This window comes from Amyelois transitella, chromosome 29 (assembly GCF_032362555.1).
Source record: "Amyelois transitella isolate CPQ chromosome 29, ilAmyTran1.1, whole genome shotgun sequence".
NCBI lineage: Eukaryota > Metazoa > Arthropoda > Insecta > Lepidoptera > Pyralidae > Amyelois > Amyelois transitella.
The window spans coordinates 248,979-267,727 of NC_083532.1; the positions used below are offsets into that span (position 1 = coordinate 248,979).

General features: G+C 39.7%; 1 protein-coding gene across 1 annotated transcript; it reads right to left on the bottom strand.

Moving 5' to 3' along the window:
• Positions 1–1,636: 1,636 nt before the first annotated feature.
• LOC106139809 (nucleolar GTP-binding protein 1) lies at positions 1,637–18,412 on the bottom strand. Its single transcript, XM_060952761.1, has 15 exons — positions 18,261–18,412; positions 18,015–18,167; positions 14,866–14,987; positions 13,882–14,017; positions 12,853–12,954; positions 12,209–12,301; positions 11,398–11,547; positions 10,858–11,015; positions 9,737–9,878; positions 8,736–8,904; positions 7,105–7,214; positions 5,887–6,005; positions 4,706–4,839; positions 3,108–3,247; positions 1,637–1,865 (listed from the first exon to the last, which is right to left on the bottom strand). The coding sequence occupies exons 1-15, from the start codon at positions 18,306–18,308 to the stop codon at positions 1,710–1,712; spliced, it is 1,932 nt and encodes a 643-aa protein (XP_060808744.1). The 5' UTR covers positions 18,309–18,412; the 3' UTR covers positions 1,637–1,709.
• Positions 18,413–18,749: the final 337 nt, after the last annotated feature.

Consider the following 18,749-nt stretch of genomic DNA (forward strand, 5'->3'; position numbering starts at 1 on the left):
TTATATAGTTTTATTTTATCAATTATAGTAATTTGACACAATCTGAATAGATATTTAGACACTTCCGACGCCCCTCTTGGCAGCGGTCATTCCCGTTCGTCCCACTGGTGCGATAAAGCTTGGTGGGAGGAACGGGATTAACCCATAATTTTGGGATCGGTAGTAAGAAATTCTGTGCCATGTTCAATCTGCAAGAAGAAAATGCTGCAGTGCAGTTTGTTACCGCTTCTTCTGCAGTGACGCCTTGGAAGCGGCAGTAAACTTAGTTTTAAGTAATTTATTTGACATCACCAATGTTGTTAAACCATACGTTTTGACAATTATTAAGCGATACGAATTATCCTACAATAATGAATAAAAATTTTGAATTTGAATTTTGAATCAGATTATTTGAGTAGGTACCTAGAATCAAATATGTTTTAGGTTGCCAACATAAAATCACAACACGAGTATTTAGTAACGTGACGTATATGCAGGGTATTTTGTTTATCTGTTCCTTTGTTTGAGCATCACGTAAAAATGAATTATGCCACTTAAATCACCTGAGCTTAATCACCTGGGTAAAAAGTCAACCAATCGGTGGACTTGTAAACAAGGGAATAGAGGCTTTAAAGCGCATTTCAAGACTGAAGTACCAGGGTAGCAGAAATTGAAAGGAAGTATATGAGATGGTATGGGATAGTTTTGAGGTGAGTATTCGTATATGTATGAGATGGTGTTGGGATTTTTTTTGAGTGTCGTCCAACCCAACTGATTACTTATTTGGGTTGGATTCTTCGTAGTCAAAAGTACCAGGCTAACATAAAGGTAAATTCAAAATTATTCCAAGATACCTTCTTTCCAAAATCTACCCTAAAACCATCTCATACACTACCTTTCAATTTGTGCTACCCTGGTACTTCAGTCATATACATATTACATATACAGGGTGACTTTAAAATCAACTGCATAAATTTAACTGTTAAGTGTACTCATCTAAAGGATATTTAAAAACGTTAAAAGAAAATAAAAGTATCAAAATCCACGCGTCAGATTCAGAGGTCAACGACACAATTCATTCAGCTGAGCGATCTCGACAACTCTGTACTTTACTTGATCTTGATACTAGAAAAATAATTTATTTTTCAGACATTTATTTACATGTTTAGTTTTATTTTCTTTTTTAGTATTGGTCTTTAATAAAGCGTGTGACGTAGTTTTTGAGGGTTTTTTATATGTGAAAATGATGACGTTTAATTAAAATAAAAATAGGCTCAAACGGCTCAGAAGCATGGGTATAGTCTATGTTTAAAAGGATGCAGTTGTTTTAAATGTCACCCTGTATATAAAGCACCAAACTTGCATTTTTAAATAAACAATCATTATCTTTTAAATACGACCCAAATTTCCGTATTAGTGGGACGAACGGGAATCGTATAAAATATCCTTTTTAACCATCATTCTTGGTGGGACTTGGGAATAAAAATTAAATATTTTATTAAATTCCCGTTCGTCTCACTGGTGGGACGAAGCTTGGTGGGACGAACGGGAATAACCCACCGAACAAATATCTCGTCAGCTTAGTTACAACAAAAAAAAAAACAGTTTTATTACAATTACCTATACACGTCACTGAAGTGAAACAAAAAAAACAACATTTATTTATCCATACTTTTATTAAACAGTTATTTGACACAATATGAATAGTATTTTTAGGCACTTTACAACATCTAACGCCTGTCGGTCTTCCCCACGCCCCGCTTGCCAGCGAACAGGTGTTTCGGCATCTTGGTCCCGATAAATCGATCTGCTTCTCCTTTGAGACCCATCTTCTTGGTCTTCTTCGAGATGGCCACGTGGGCGAGTTTCTTGACTTTCTTTTGCATCTGTTGAATAATTGTTTGTATTAATATTTGTTTTTTTTTTTATTTTTAAGTAGAGAACGCCCCACAGCTCCGTAAAACCATAAATACATTTAATCACGTCTTTACCCCTTACGGGGTAGACAGAGCCGCACATTCTGGCATAGACTGAACGGGCACGTTCAGTTTGACATTCAAATAGTGACTGCTAACCCATCGCCTAAAAGAAGAATCCCATCTCATATCGGGGAATACCTTGTATCCTATTTTGTTAACACATTTATTTCTATGCTAGGAAGATATAAATAAATATTGAATCAAGTGGAAATTGCTCAAAACGGAAACTGTAGGAATTAGGAAATTTGAACAAATTGAGATCTGGGAAGAAACTGGGCCCGAGGCGAACTGGACCAAATGTACAAGACAGTTGGCTTTTTTTTAATACAACACCTCTGAACAGTTGAAAACAAAATCTCCAATATTTTTTTTAATATATGTATATATATTTTTGGGAAGTTTGATCAAATGAAATCTAGGAAGAAAAAAGGCTAGAGGTGAACTGGACCAAATATGCATTCAGTTGGCGTTATTTAATAAAATACCTCCGAACAATTGAAAACAAAGTTAAAATTATTTATTATTTGGGAATATATATTTACTTAATTTTTAAGTTACATAATAGTGATAAGTTTACTTTGAATACTATAAACTTCTATCAACGAACAATCAAACTGAAAACTTCTTCTTCAGTAAACGTAATTTTACAAATCGTACATATCATTGCTGTAGGCATAATTTTGCGAAACATACATACATTTAGGGAGTTAAGTACTAAGGTAGTTTGTAGCTTTTTGACAAATAATAACCTAAAATTAAATTTATCGAAATGTAAAATTACGTGTAAAATTTACTTTCTGAGTTAAATTTTGATTTCGATTCAAAATCACACCTCTCACATTCACAAATCACTTCGTAAGCTTAACAATTCGTGTAAATATATATAAAAACTAGCTGTGCCCGCGACTTCGACCGCGTGGAATATTTATTTTGGGCATCATTGAAGCCCTCAAGGTTGAATAATTTTCCCCGTTTTCTTTCACATTTCCCATTATTCCTTCGCTCCTAATAGTTGCAGCGTGTTATTATACAGCCTAAAGCCTCGACAAATAGTCTAATCAACACAAAAAAAAATTCAATTCGAACCAGTAGTTCCTTCAAACAAACAAACAAACTCTTCAGCTTCACAACATCAGTACAGATACTCACGACAACATCCTTGACGCCGACCTCGTCGCGGGCGGGCCGGCTGACGGAGCGGCCGCGCGCGCGCTTGGCGGGCGGCGCCGAGCGCGAGCGAGAACGAACGCGGGTGAAGTGCGCCTGCTGGCTGGCCGACATGTCCACGCCTGGGGGACCACACACGTACATACATATCGTCACGTCTATATCCCTTGCGGGGTAGACAGAGACAACAGTCTTGAAGAGACTGATCGGCCACGTTCAGCTGTTTGGCTTTAAGATGGAATTGAGATTTAAATAGTGACAGGTTGCTTGTCCGTCGCCTAAAAAGAGAATCTCAAGTTTGTAAGCCTACTTAGGGACAACATTGCAAAGGAATTTACAAATAACCTCTCGTCACGGTACACATACAAATTACATAGTGGAATCCGGTTATAACGACGGTCAAGGGACCAGTGATATTACGTCGTAATAACCGGAAGTCGTACTAAACAATCATTTTTTTTTTAATAATCATATGCAAAATTTATGTACATACGTATTAATACGTATTAAGGTGACTAACAGACAAAAAAAAACATTCACAAAAGGTTCTATTTTGTGTTTATTCTTTTTTATTGTGGATATAGTCGAGTGATTTACACCAAGTTTCTTCGCAATAGTTACATTCGACTCGCCAGCTTCTAAACGTTGTAAAATAAAACTTTTTTCTTCAATAGAGAAACTTTTTCGCTTAGCCATTTTAGTACGCGCACTCACTTGTCACCCGCAAATTAGGAAATGTAACATAAACAAAACAGACAGTCTGCGATGCATGGGCTAGGTAGGTGCGCGGGGCGGGGATAACTTCTATTATGTACCTATAACTTAGATTTGTTTGTAAACACGTCGACGCACGTCGTTATAACCGGACAATGTGCGTTGAATTCCGTCGTTAAAAGCGGTCGGTCGTTATAAGCGGAGTCGTAATAAACGAATGTACTTTCATAGTGGCTCGATACGAAACCAAACATATGTCTATAGTTGCGTCGCTAAAAACGGTTGGTTGTTATATGCGAAGTCGTACTAAACGGATTCTACTGTATATGTCGGATAGTGGGAGCACCTCTGTAGCATAAGTTTCGTATGATCATCGCTAGATGGCGTAGCTAGATGGATTTTTCGCTAAGAAAACATTCAATGGCGTTTGTTTACTTATTTTTTTTGTTATTGTGTTAAATTAAAGATTATTCAGTACTCAATAATATATACCCACTCAACGTCCACGAAATGAATAATGAGAAAACAAATGTTTGCAATGAGCCTCCGAAGTCGCCTCCGGCCACCGTAGACGCGACATATAGATGTTTTTCAAATTTAATAAATAAAACGAATTAAAATGAGTGAGCTGAATGAGAGTCGGCGACCGAAACGGTATGGTGCCCGGTTAAAAAGCACAGAAAGGCACAGGTTCGAATCCCACCGCGGCCATGAATCGCTATAGACATTTCGCGTGCCTCTTTTTTGGAGATTCAGAGTGACATTTTTTGGTAACATTTCATAGCATTTATCGGAAATTCTGCATGATAATGTTAAGACATTTAGCGTAATAATGGACATTTTGCGACACACTTTTAGACACTTACCCAGTTTCTCCATCTCGTTCCTGAGCTTGGAAGCAGAGCGGTCTCTCTCCCTCGCGCGGGAGTTCCGCGGCATCACCGGCTTCGTGGACTGCTTCGTCAGGCGAGACTCGTCCTTCAGTATTGCCTTCTTGTTGCTGGAAGATGAATTATATATTATTAGATTCCTTTTTTAATGGAATGAATCAATTTTGGGTTTTGTGAAATTTGGGGACCTTAAATAAATAAATATATTACGAGACAAATTACACCGAAATATAATCTTGTCAGCTTGACCGCATATCTTGACGCCATTATCTAATCTTGACCAATAACACATCTCGTACAGAATAGCAGCTTAAATTCTTGACAAATCTTGACCATAAAAGCCACTTTTACCACCACTACATCCTTAACCGCTACATCGCCGAGCATTCGTCCAGGTTCACATCTTGACTGTAGTATCCATCTTGACCAGGTGCACATCTTGACTAGTATCCCATCTTTACCAGTTTCACATCTTGACCGTAGTATCCCACCTTGACCAGTTTCACATCTTGACCGCAATATCCCATCTTGACCGGGTGCACATCTTGACCGCAGCGCCGACGTGCACACCTTAAGCTGCACGAAAGCGACATGACGCGGCACACACGTCGCCTTCGTGCAGCTCGCGGCGTACACGGCATCTTTTGTTCTGTGTCTTCTCTTCAGTGTCTTTGGCGAGCGAGCAATGTATGTGTGTAATATAATTCCGCCTTTGCTCAACATATTCATGATGTATGTTTCTTCTACATGTATATATATTTTTTAATGGGCAATAAAGATAATTTGTATTGTATTGCGTGGCGTTGTAGTTAAAACGTCCAAGTAAGAGAAACGAGATATAATAAAAAAAAAATAGAATAAAGACAATCTCTATTTGGACTAGACTTACAAGTTAAAAGGGGAGGTGGGTTTAGCTATAGACACGAGATCCAGCAAGTAGCCTCCAGAGATATTAATGTATATCAGTTTTTAAGATGGACCCAGGCATCCATCTTCTTTCTCCTGGCTTTAGTCCCGGTCGCATCCTCACCACTCTGGAGAGGAGCCCGGGGTACGCCCTTGATCATGGTTTGGGTGAATCAGGTTTTCACACAAAACAACTGTTTTATTAGTTAATTTAGCAGTTGATTGTGACATTGACTGACTGTCTGACTCACCGTATCTGCTGCGCCAGCCGCCTGACCTCCAGCACGGTGTCGTCCAGCTCCAGCTTGGGCACGGCGTACACGCCGCCACTCTCGCGCAGCTCCTCCTCGCGTTCTAGTTCGTCCAGTTTCTGGAAAACATTCGTCAACCAATTCAATATAATATATCTATTAATACATACATACATATGGACACGTCTATGTCCCTTGCGGGGTAGACAGAGCCAACAGTCTTGAAAAGAGTGAATGGCCACGTTCAGCTATTTGGCTTAATGATAGAATTGAGATTGAACTAGTGACAGGTTGCTAGCCCATCGCCTAAAAAAGAATCCCAAGTTTGTAAGCCTATCCCTTAGTCGCCTTTTACGACATCCATGGGAAAGAGATGGAGTGGTCCTATTCTTTTATCTATTGGTGCCGGGAACCACACGGCACTTTATATCAATTTATATCTATAAATAATATATCAGTACCCGGTTGACCGAGCTTTGGTCGGTCTACCAGAGATGGCGCTGATATAGTTTTTTAAAACGCGGTTTTTAAAATGTTTATATATCTTGGGAACCGAGCTTTTCTCGAACCTAGGACCGAAAAGCCCCTAATCTGTAACTTTCATGAAAATCGTTGGAGCCGTTTCCGAGATCCTGATTATATATATATACAAGAATTGCTCGTTTAAATATATTAGATGTCTCTTATATCGGGTCTGATGAAAGAGATTTCTTTTGAAATTTTTGTTTATCAGTCTCGATGTTAACTGTGTGCATAAATTTTAAAATAAATAAAAACATATTAAATATATATATGTATATACAGGACACCGTGTCTTGTGGTTACTGGTACCAATAGAAAAAAGAATAGGACCACTCCATCCCGTTCCCTAGATTGTTTTAAAAGGCGACTAAGGGTGAAGCTTATAAACTACTTCTTTAAGGCAATGGGGCTAGCGACCTGTCACTATTTGAATCTCAATTCTATCATAAACAGCTGAACGTGGCCTTCCAGTCTTTTCAAAAATGTAGACTCCGACTACCACGCAAGGGATGAAGACGTGATTATATTTATGTATGTATGTTTTTAACATCCAAGATCCACGAAAATCAGAGAAAGATCGTTTCTCATCACGCCCTGGCCGGGATTCGAACCCGTGACCTCCGGTGTCACAGACAAGCGTTTCGTTTCACATCTGGCTACTGTCTCACTGGAATAATGTATGTATGTATGTCTCACCTGGAAGATATCCGGATCTATGTAATCGGCAATATTGTGCCCCTCCCAGAACTCCGGGATCGGGTCGTGGCGCTCCTCCTCCGGGATCTCGCTGTAGTTCTTCTGGAGGTCTGAAATGGGCAAAATAGGTAAAATTACATTCATACATATAATATATGCACGCCTTTGTCCCTTACGGGGTAGACAGAGCCAACAGTCTTGCAAGGACTGAATGGCCACGCTCAGCTGTGTGGCTTAATGATAGAATTGAGATTAAAATAGTGATAGGTTGCTAGCCTATCGTCTAAAAGAAGATTGGTGTTACAAAAAGAGGTTCCTCTCCAGAGTGGTGTCACAAACAGAGGTTCCTCTCCAGAGTGGTGTCACAAACAGAGGTCCCTCTCCAGAGTGGTGTCACAAACAGAGGTCCCTCTCCAGAGTGGTGTCACAAACAGAGGTCCCTCTCCAGAGTGGTGTCACAAACAGAGGTCCCTCTCCAGAGTGGTGTCACAAACAGAGGTCCCTCTCCAGAGTGGTGTCACACACAGAGGCTCCTCTCCAGAGTGGTGTCACAAACAGAGGTCCCTCTCCAGAGTGGTGTCACAAACAGAGGTCCCTCTCCAGAGTGGTGTCACAAACAGAGGTCCCTCTCCAGAGTGGTGTCACAAACAGAGGTCCCTCTCCAGAGTGGTGTCACAAACAGAGGTCCCTCTCCAGAGTGGTGTCACACACAGAGGCTCCTCTCCAGAGTGGTGTCACAAACAGAGGTCCCTCTCCAGAGTGGTGTCACAAACAGAGGTCCCTCTCCAGAGTGGTGTCACAAACAGAGGCTCCTCTCCAGAGTGGTGTCACAAACAGAGGTTCCTCTCCAGAGTGGTGTCACAAAAAGATGGTTCCTCTCCAGAGTGGTGTCACAAACAGAGGTTCCTCTCCAGAGTGGTGTCACAAACAGAGGCTCCTCTCCAGAGTGGTGTCACAAACAGAGGTCCCTCTCCAGAGTGGTGTCACAAACAGAGGTTCCTCTCCAGAGTGGTGTCACAAACAGAGGTTCCTCTCCAGAGTGGTGTCACAAACAGAGGCTCCTCTCCAGAGTGGTGTCACAAACAGAGGCTCCTCTCCAGAGTGGTGTCACAAACAGAGGCTCCTCTCCAGAGTGGTGTCACAAACAGAGGTTCCTCTCCAGAGTGGTGTCACAAACAGAGGCTCCTCTCCAGAGTGGTGTCACAAACAGAGGCTCCTCTCCAGAGTGGTGTCACAAACAGAGGCTCCTCTCCAGAGTGGTGTCACAAACAGAGGCTCCTCTCCAGAGTGGTGTCACAAACAGAGGTCCCTCTCCAGAGTGGTGTCACAAACAGAGGTCCCTCTCCAGAGTGGTGTCACAAACAGAGGTCCCTCTCCAGAGTGGTGTCACAAACAGAGGCTCCTCTCCAGAGTGGTGTCACAAACAGAGGTCCCTCTCCAGAGTGGTGTCACAAACAGAGGCTCCTCTCCAGAGTGGTGTCACAAACAGAGGCTCCTCTCCAGAGTGGTGTCACAAACAGAGCCTCCTCTCCAGAGTGGTGTCACAAACAGAGCCTCCTCTCCAGAGTGGTCTAACAAACAGAGACTCCTCTCCAAAATGACGGGCACGACAGAAGCGTAAACCAACTCACCCAGCACGTAGTCGTCCCCCAGCTCCAGCTCGATCTCCCTCTCCAGCTTCCGCTTCCTGTCGGCGCGCTCGCGGCGGGCGGCGACCTGCGGCGGGATGACGGGCGGCCGCGGCTTGGTGTCGCGGGGCGCCGGCATCGCCACGTGGAGGCGGTTCAGGATACCGTCCACCTAGAGTATATCGTGTCATTAATTATTTATTATTATTAGACGGCCTCTGTGGCTCAGCGGTAGTACGCTTGTCTGCGACACCGGAGGTCCCGGGTTCGAATCCCGGTCAGGGCATGATGAGAAAAGAACTTTCTCTGATTGGCCTGGGTCTTGGATGTTTATCTATATAAGTATTTATTATAAAATATAGTATCGTTGAGTTAGTATCTCGTAACACAAGTCTCGAACTTACTTCGAGGCTAACTCAATCAGTGTAATTTTTCCCGTATATATTTATTTATTTATATTTAGTATTTGTAATACATACGTGCAGTGCGGTTCTCGGCACCAATTTAAAAAAAAAGAGAATAGTACTATTCTGTCTCTTTCCCATGGATGTCGTAAAGGACGATTGAATGATCGGCATATGAACTTTAGATTCTACTTCTAGGCGATGGGCTAGCAACCTGTCACAATTTGAATCTCAATACTATAATTAAGCCTAAGAGATTTTATATAATTAATCAATTTTCAGAATATTTATACATATAATTAAAAGAAATTCTTCTTGTAGACAACGGGCTAGCAACCTGTCGCTATATGAATCTCAATTCTATCATTAAGCCAAACAGCTGAACGTGCCCTATCATCAGTCTTCTCAAGATTGTTGGCTCTGTCTACACCGCAAAGGATATAAACGTGATATTATTCATTCATTCATTCATACATATGATCACGTCTATATCCCTTGCGGGTTAGACAGAGCCAACAGTCTTGCAAAGACTGAAGGCCACGTTCAGCTATTTGGCTTAATGATAAAACGTGATATTATGTATGTAAGTATGTCTGTTACCTTCTTGCCCCTCATCTTCTCAGTGACCCTGTGGCCCAGAAGACGCTCGCACGCCTCGATTTTAACTTCTTGCACTCCTTCTCCAGTCAATGTGGACATACGTAGCATTGGCACTTTGGCCAACTCCGTATTTGTTTCTACGCTGTAACAATACAAACACATACATACATACATAAAATGCACGCCTTTTTCCCGGAGGGGTGGGCAGAGACTACATCTTACCACTTGTCACGATCTCTGCATACTTATTTCGCTTCATACACGTTAATAACTGGCTTCATGCAAGCTCAATGTAATATTTAAAGTGAAAAAAAATAAAATTATTTTTTTTCTTTTTGATTTACCGATGCCATTTTTTCACCAATTCATTGGTAAAAAAAAATCGCATCAAATTAATATAATTAACTTCAAATTTTTATGAAAATTAATTTATAATCACCCAAAAATATTTGTCATCATGCCTGTTAGTACAGCTGACCTTTCAGCCTTTTCAAGACTATAGTCTCTGTCTACTCCGTAAGGGATAAAGACGTGACTGATAAAGTTGTCATAGAAAATTGTGTTGGGAGGTTTAGAAAAGTCACGGAGGTCAGATTGTTAGTGGTCAGATGGATATAGGGGCCATAATGTCAGACGTGATTTTTAATCGTGCTACAATGACTTCGCTAATTTTATGAAATTGTGTTGGAGGTCAGCAGAGTCACGGAGGTCAGATTGTTGGTGGTCAAAAGGATATAGGCACAGTTATCATCTGATAATATCAAATAGATAGTCACAATATCAAAGAGAATCACTACCTATATAAATGATAAAGGTGTCATATAAAATTGGGTAAGAGGTCAGAAGGGTCACGGCGGTCAGAATGTTATTAGTCAAAAGGGTATGAGGGCTAAAGACATAAATGTCAGATAGTCAGAGGTCAGACATGATTTAGCCACTTTTTAAAAATATTACTAAAGTCAAATTGATATGGAAAACAAGAGTCAGATTGTGGTCAGACAGTTATGTGGTGCCAGGTAAGAAGGTCACAGAGGTCAAAAAAAAAAATTTTTTTGTCATTTTATCTAAATATATGCAAGTTTCCACGCTATATACAAACAAACAAACAGACGGACACTCACGTGATCAGCCCGCCCCTGTCGCAGGTCTCCTGCAGTTGGTCGAGCAGCGCTTTCCTCTCCGGGTCTAATTGTTCGGGTGTCATGACGTCCATCTTGTTCAGAACTACCAGCAGCGGCTTGTTCGCGAACAGGGGTTTGATGCTTTCTAGAAGAGAGATCTGGGGAACAAGAGATATTTATTAGATGAATTTCTGCAATCCACATTATTAATGAAGAGATTTGTAGGTATGTTTGTGACGAATAAACTCCAAAACATCTGATTTTCACGGAATTTGGAACAGATATTCTATAAAAGATCTTCGGAAGTGACCATAGATTTTTCTGGAATTTCCCACGGTAGCGAAGCGCCGCGCAAAAGCTAGTAAACTATGTACTAAACTATACGACGCCTACGCTTTATATGACATGAAATTTAACCATCCATAATGGTCAGAGAGGTAAAAAGACAAATCACTTACTCTTCCAATAAAATACCATTTAAATAACATAATATATTACCACCTAAAAAAAAGGTCACGGAGGTCAGGGAGGTCACATTACCTGGTCTTGGAGGCTGTGCCCGCACTGCGACGAGATGTCCATGAAGTAGAGCACGGCGGCGCGGAGATGCGCAAGCGCAGTGACCGCTTGCATCTCGATAACGTTGCGCTCCTCCAACGGGTGGTCTAGGATTCCGGGCGTATCTATTACCTAAGAAATGTATCCTATTAATCAGATCTAGGATGAGAAATAATAAATAACATACATAAAATAACGCCTTTTTCCCGGAGGGGTAGGCAGAGACAACGCTTCATCCACATTCATAAGTCTCTTTATGCAAGCTCGGCAGTTTTTGGTACTCTTGACCCGCCTGACCTTTTCGTCAGGCAGGTCAAGACGTCGAGTCCAAGAGGCCAGGACGTCCTTTATTTGATCAAGGTATGTTCGTCTATGCCTTCCCACTCCTACGTTTTCACTCACTCTCCTTGTATATTTGCTTAGTCAACTTGTATTTATTCATCCTCTCCACATGACCAAACCATCTTAACCCTTATAAAAACATAACTTTTGCTAAAACAAAATCAACGCGAACATCTTGCGAGAAAGAAAATTAAATCGACTTTCAATACAAATCTCAATTCTATCATGAAGCTAAATAGCTGAACGTGGCCAATCCGTCTTTTTAAGTCTGTTGGTTCTGTCTACCCCGCAAGGGATATAGACGTGACCATATTTACGTATGTATGTTCAATACAAATTGTGAGTGCATGTTGATATGTCAATCAGTGCCTTCTATTGATATTTAGAATTATTGGTGTCAGCGGTGGGATGCCGATCCACGTCTTTTCAAATAAAACCTACAAATACTAACCTGCCATCTCAGATATTTGTAATCGGTGTGGCCCACATACAAACTCTTTGTTGTGAAAGCGTAAGGCTGGACTTCTACATCTGCTCGGGTTATCTGAAAAGAAATATAGAATTAAGCATCGCCTCATTATATTAACTTTGTACCCAGCTATTACAATTGTTATTTCTTTCTTTATTTCCTAATGGTGGTCCACGGCACTAATAAAGAAAGAAAAGGATCACTCTTTCCCTTTCCCATGTATGTTGTAAAAGGCGACTAAGGGATAGGCTTATAAACTAGGGATTCTTCTTTTAGGCGATGGGCTAGCAACCTATCATTATTTGAATCTCAATTCTATCTTAAAGCCAAATAGCTGAACGTGGCCTATCAGTCTTTTCAAGATGGCTAAAGGCGTGATTTATGTATGTTTAATGTTATTTGTTCTATCTCGTATGATTAAGGTATTAGTTTTCTGTCAGACCAATTTGCCCGCGATTATCTCGCATTACGCTTAACCGATTTTGATACGGTTTTCAAGAAAGCGCTTGTTACCCGTGGGACAAGGTTTGAGAAATTCAACTGACTTAAAAAAAGTAAGAAATCGATTGAAGAGGTTTCTCTGCTTTTAGAAAAGTAAATTTACAACATGGATTTAATATAGTTACCTTGTTTATAAAACTAGACTTTCCAACATTGGGGAATCCGCAAATTATGATGGTCCGAGTGTAAGGATCGATGGACGGCAACCGGGCCAGATGTTGACGGACCTGTTGTAGATAAATACAGATATTAGTTTATGTACTTACACAAAAAAAAAGCAAATTTATTATCATAGATAACAAAATACAACTAAGTACATGTAATAAGATAAAAATAAATAGTAAAATTAGATCTATATTTGTAAATTGAAAATGCTGCAGTGTAGTTTGTTCCGCCGCTTCTTCCACACATGCGCTTCGGTAGCGGTTTTAGATATAATTAGATTTAAGTGATGTGACATCAATAAGTGATACCTTGTATCAAATTTTGAGAATAAATTTATTCTAATCTAGTAGGTTAAAAAGATATAGTAGAATCAGATCTGGGAGAAAGAATCAACTAAGGGATAGGTTAATTGGAGACGGCCTCTGTGGCGCAGCGGTAGTGCGCTTGTCTGTGTCACCGGAGGTCTCGGGTTCGAATCCCGGCCAGGGCATGATGCGAAATGAACTTGTTTGTCTACATAAGTATTTATTATAAAATATAGTATCGTTGAGTTAGTATCTCGTAACACAAGTTTCAAACTTACTTCGCGGCTAACTCAATCTGTGTAATTTGTCCCGTATATATTTATTTAAACGTACCGCCGATTTCTTTTTTGTTTATATACTTTTTTATCAGCATTGTGGATTGACTACAAGTTTTACGTCCGAGGTGTCCGTACCGTGTGATTCCCGGCACCAATACAAAAAGAATAGGACCTCTCCTTCCCATGGATGTCGTTAAAGGCGACTAAGGGAAAGGCTTACAAACTTGGGATTCTTCTTTTACGCGACGGACTAGCAACCTGTCACTATTTGAATCTCAATTCTATCATTAAGCCAAATAACTTAATGTGGCCTATTAGTCTTTTCAAGACTGTTACCCGGTAATGGATATAGACGTGATTATATGTATGTGTGTCCGCAAACACTGTATGAGTTTATCAAGTTCACCTGCTCCAGATAAGTGAGGTTTGCCGCCTGCCGCTTCATGATGGTGGCCATGCGACCCAGAGCCGCTTTCTTGAGCTGCTTGCAGCGGTACAGAGAATCACCATACTTGAGGAGACGCACGTAATCTTTGGCGACGCTGCGAAAATGTTGTTTGTGTCGGAATTTTTTTTTAGTGACGATGTGCGGTTCCCGACACCAATACAAAAAAAAGAATAGGACCACTCCGTTTCTTTACCGTGGATGTCGTAAAAGGCGACTAAGGGTTAAGGCTTACAAACTTGGGATTCTTTTTAAGGCGATGGGCTAGCAACCTGTCACTATTTGAATCTCAATTTTATCTTGAAGCCAAATAGCTGAACGTGGCCTATCAGTCTTTGGAAGACTGTTGGCTCTGTCTACCCCGCAAGGGATATAGACGTGATTATATGTATGTATATAGATTTTTTTAAGTACAAAAGAGCCCTCCTCATTCATAACTCTGTGCTGTATTACAATATTATCTAGTTCCTTTATTGTTTGCCGGTCGACTGGAAGAGAACCCTTCACGGGATAAGCCTGCCATTGCAAGTGATTCGTTTCTTTTATAACTAAGTATGTACTATTTTCTTGTTACTGTGTAAATTTACATACATACAACACAAGAGAATCGGTCAAGCCGTTTCGGAGGAGTGCGGGAACGAACATTGTGACACGAGAATTTTATATATATACGACTAGCTGTGCCCGCGACTTCGTCCGCGTGGAATAGTTATTTTGGGCGTCATTGAAGGATAATTTTCCCCGTTTTTTTTTCACATGTTCCATTATTTCTTCGCTTCTAAAAGCGTGATGTTATATAGCCCAAAGCCTTCCTCGATCAATGATCTCAATGTAATCAAATCTATTTAGCACAAAAAGAATATTTCAATTCGAACCAGTAGTTCCTGATATTAGGGCGTTCAAACAAACTCTTCAGCTTTATAATATTAGTATAGATGCACTCACGTGTCAATAAGATGCCTGGCTGTGTTCAACTGGCCGAGACCCAACTTGTAATGGTCTTTGTCGTACAATACGTTCATCAGGTCCGCGTAGAACGGATGCACATCGTCCAGTTTTGGGAACTCCTGTTGGGCAAAAATTTGTTTAAAATCAATGATACTTAAAATTAATGAGAGTTATGAATGTGGATGAAGCGAAGGAAGTATGCAGAGATCGTGGCAAGTGAAAAGAGGTAGTCTCTGCCAACCCCTCCGGGAAAGAGGCGTGATTTTATGAATGTATTAAAATTAATGATAATACAATCACGTCTATATCGCTGAACGTGGCCATTCAGTCATTTCAAGACTGTTGGCTCTGTCTGCCCCGCAAGGGATATAGACGTGACCATTTGTATGTATGTATGTATATCCCTGACAGGGGAAAGCAGAGTCAACGGTCTTAAAAAGATTGAACGGCCACGTTCACCTGTATGACTTAATAACGGAATTGAGAGATTCAAATAGTGACAGGTTGCTAGCCCATCGCCTGAAAGAAGAATCCCAAGTTCATAAGCCTATCCCTTAGTCGTCTTTTACGATATCCCTGGAAAAGAAATGGAGCGGTCCTATTCTCTTTTTTTTCATTAGTGCCGGAATCGCACGGCAAGAAAGAAGTCAAGAAAAGTTGTTACAAGTAAACATTACTAAGCAGGGCATAATACCTGTCATCTTGGAAAAATTACGGTTCCTTGTCTACAATAAACACACGCAAACACACAGTGACTTGCCGCTTTTTACTGAATTATCTAGTTCCTTTATTGTTTGCCGGTTGATTGGAAGAGATCCCTTCATGGGATAAGTCCGCCGTTGCAAGTGATTTGTTTCTTTTATAACTATGTACTATTTTATTGTTAATGTGTAAATTTATATGCAATAAAGATATTATAATATTACAAAATTAACGCCGCACAACATTTTCTGCTCAACGTTGGAACACAACTGGTATATGTTCCCACGGGAAGAGGTTACACGACCGTCAATAATAAATTGTTTCAATTGAATAAGTGGATGGTAACAGGTCGAGAACCATTGTTGAATAGGAATGGATGTTATTAGCCAATATAAATAAATAAATAAATATATACGGGACAAATTACACTGATTGAGTTAGCCTCGAAGTAAGTTCGAGACTTGTGTTACGAGATACTAACTCAACGATACTATATTTTATAATAAATACTTATATAGATAAACATCCAAGACCCAGGCCAATCGGAGAAAGTTCGTTTCTCATCATGCCCTGGCCGGGATTCGAACCCGGGACCCCTGGTGTCACAGACAAGCGCGCTACCGCTGCGCCACAGAGGCCGTCAAAATATATCCTACTAATATTATAAGTGCCATGTGGTTCCCGGCACCAGTACAAAAAAGAATAGGAAAGCTCCATCTCTTTCCTATGGATGTCGTAAAAGGCGACTACGGGATAGGCTTACATACTTGGGATTCTTTTTTCAAGGCGATGTGCTAGCAACCTGTCACTATTTGAATCTCAATTCTATCATTAAGCCAAATAGTTGAGCGTGGCCTATCAGTCTTTTCAAGACTGTTGGCTCTGTCCCCACAAGGGATATAGACATGACCATATGTATGTATGTCATCCTGGAACAAAAAGGAATGTTCCCGCGGGATCGTTTATGAACGACTATGTTCCGGGCTACACCACGAGAAAAACTATTTGCTTGAAATATAATTATTGTTAAACTGGCATCTTTGTTTTTAAGATAGTGTAGTGAATGACACTTATAGGACTCCCGATAATTGGGTTATTGTGCATACAAATTTGCAGGACAATAATAACTAAAACAATAATAAAGATAGCCAATTAGTATTAGAAGTACTGAGAAGGTCACAAGTAGGTCATAGCTTCTATCTAGAAAAAATACTATTTTCCTAGGATCTGCGCTATACAACAATGTGCATGAGTGAAGCTGCGGGCAACGGCTAGTAATATATATTTTACATACATACATATAATGACGTCTATATCCCTTGCGGGGTAGACAGAGCCAACAGTCTTTAAAAACTGATAAGCCACGTTCAGCTGTTTGACTAAATGATAGAATTGAGATTCAAATAGTGACAGGTATTCAAGTAGTGACAGGACTAATATAGACATTATCTTGACTTTATCCCTTACATAGCAGAGAGAGCCACATACATACATAAAATCAAGCCTCTTTCCTGGAGGGGCCAGAGGTAGCCAGAGACTACATCTTTCCACTTGCCACAATCCCTGCATACTACTTTCGCTTGATTTACAATCACAAGTCTCTTCTTGCAACCACATCAGCCCTTTTTATGATCCAACAGTCTCTAAGGATAATTTGTCTCTTCATGATGATTACATGTGCCGTGTGGTTCCCGGCACCAATAAAAAAAAATGGGACCACTCCATCTCATTCTTATGGATGTCGAAAAAGGCGACTAAGGGAAAGGCTTATAAACTTGGTATTCAATGGGCTAGCAACCTGTCACTATTTGAATCTCAATTCTATTATTTAGCCAAATAGCTAAAGGTGGTCTTTCAACAGTCTTGAAGACTGTTGGCTCTGTCAATCCTGGAAGGGATACAGATGTGATCATATGTATGTATGTATGATGATTACATTTATTTGCAATAAAGTTTTAAATATATAAACATGAACTGATGATGAAAATCTTTGTTATTGAAGATACTTTTCAACATAATAGACAATCAATAACTCAACACCTACATACATCTTTGTCTTGCAAAGTAGGAAGAGAATATTATCTGTTTTTTCTTCTAAAATGAATAAATATATTGAGGATCTCGTTTACCTGGCTGGCTCATGACGGAACAGAGATACACAAATTTCAAACAACCAACATTTATGTAAAACTAAATGTTTAAGTACAGTACAATTTGCACAGTAACTTCTGTTGGGTGCTCTATAAATAGAGTAGTTACTTAGCAACGTGATGAACTCCTTTTGAGAAAATCAATAAAGTCTGATTCAGACGCCATCTATAAATCTTTCACAATTTTATGTAAATTTTATCTTAGTTAGATCTTTTTTTTATAAAATGTATATTAATAAAAATTGTATTGGAATGAAATTGTGTGATAATTAAAGCGAATAAACAGATAAATACCTGTATAATCCGAGATAACCTGTCGTGGAAATTCTGTTGTGTAAATTTCACTTTTCTTATATAAAACGCACGTATTCTTGATATTTTGTAGTGTTTGTGCACTACTGTCGGTGTCTTCCTTTGAGTTTTAGACAATATTATATCAATAAAGTCCTGAAAACGAAAATAATACACGATATTTATAAGGGTCATAATTCGATGCAATACTCGTATTTCGGAGTATGATAATTAGTTAAAAATTAATACCTTGGCCGTAGGCACTACGGCTATTTTCTTAAAGTTGTATAAACTCATTTTGTATTATTTTAACACCTTTTTACAGTATGATAAATAATTTATGTGCATACATCACGTAAACACGTGTTTGAAAAGAATGACACAAGAAAGAAATCTGCCAATGTCATATTATTCAAGGAACATGATAAAAAATCAAAATGCAAGGAAACGGTGTTTAAACGTTTCTCATAAATCGATCGATACACTATTAATAATAAATTCATATAGCCATTTTCATGTTTAAAATTCATATATGGCCGTTCCTTTGGATCGAAATATTGGGCGTTATATATAAGTATATATAGAGCAATATAATCACTACGTTTAAACCAGAAATCGTATTACGTAAATATCTACATACACCACGCCTCTTTTCCGGAGGGGTAGGCAGAGACCCACAGATTTAAAAACATAACACATATTTATATGCCTGAGGAAGAGACCACATCTTTCAGAAAT

Excerpts from the sequence above, each read along its gene's own strand:
- LOC106139809 (XM_060952761.1), bottom strand. The coding sequence starts at position 18,308 with ATGAGTTTATACAACTTTAAGAAAATAGCCGTAGTGCCTACGGCCAAG. Across the intron at positions 9,879-10,857 it reads GACAGGGGCGGGCTGATCAC|CGTAGAAACAAATACGGAGT; the intron begins GTGAGTGTCCGT and ends GTATTGTTACAG. Across the intron at positions 8,905-9,736 it reads AGAAGATGAGGGGCAAGAAG|GTGGACGGTATCCTGAACCG; the intron begins GTAACAGACATA and ends GATATACTCTAG.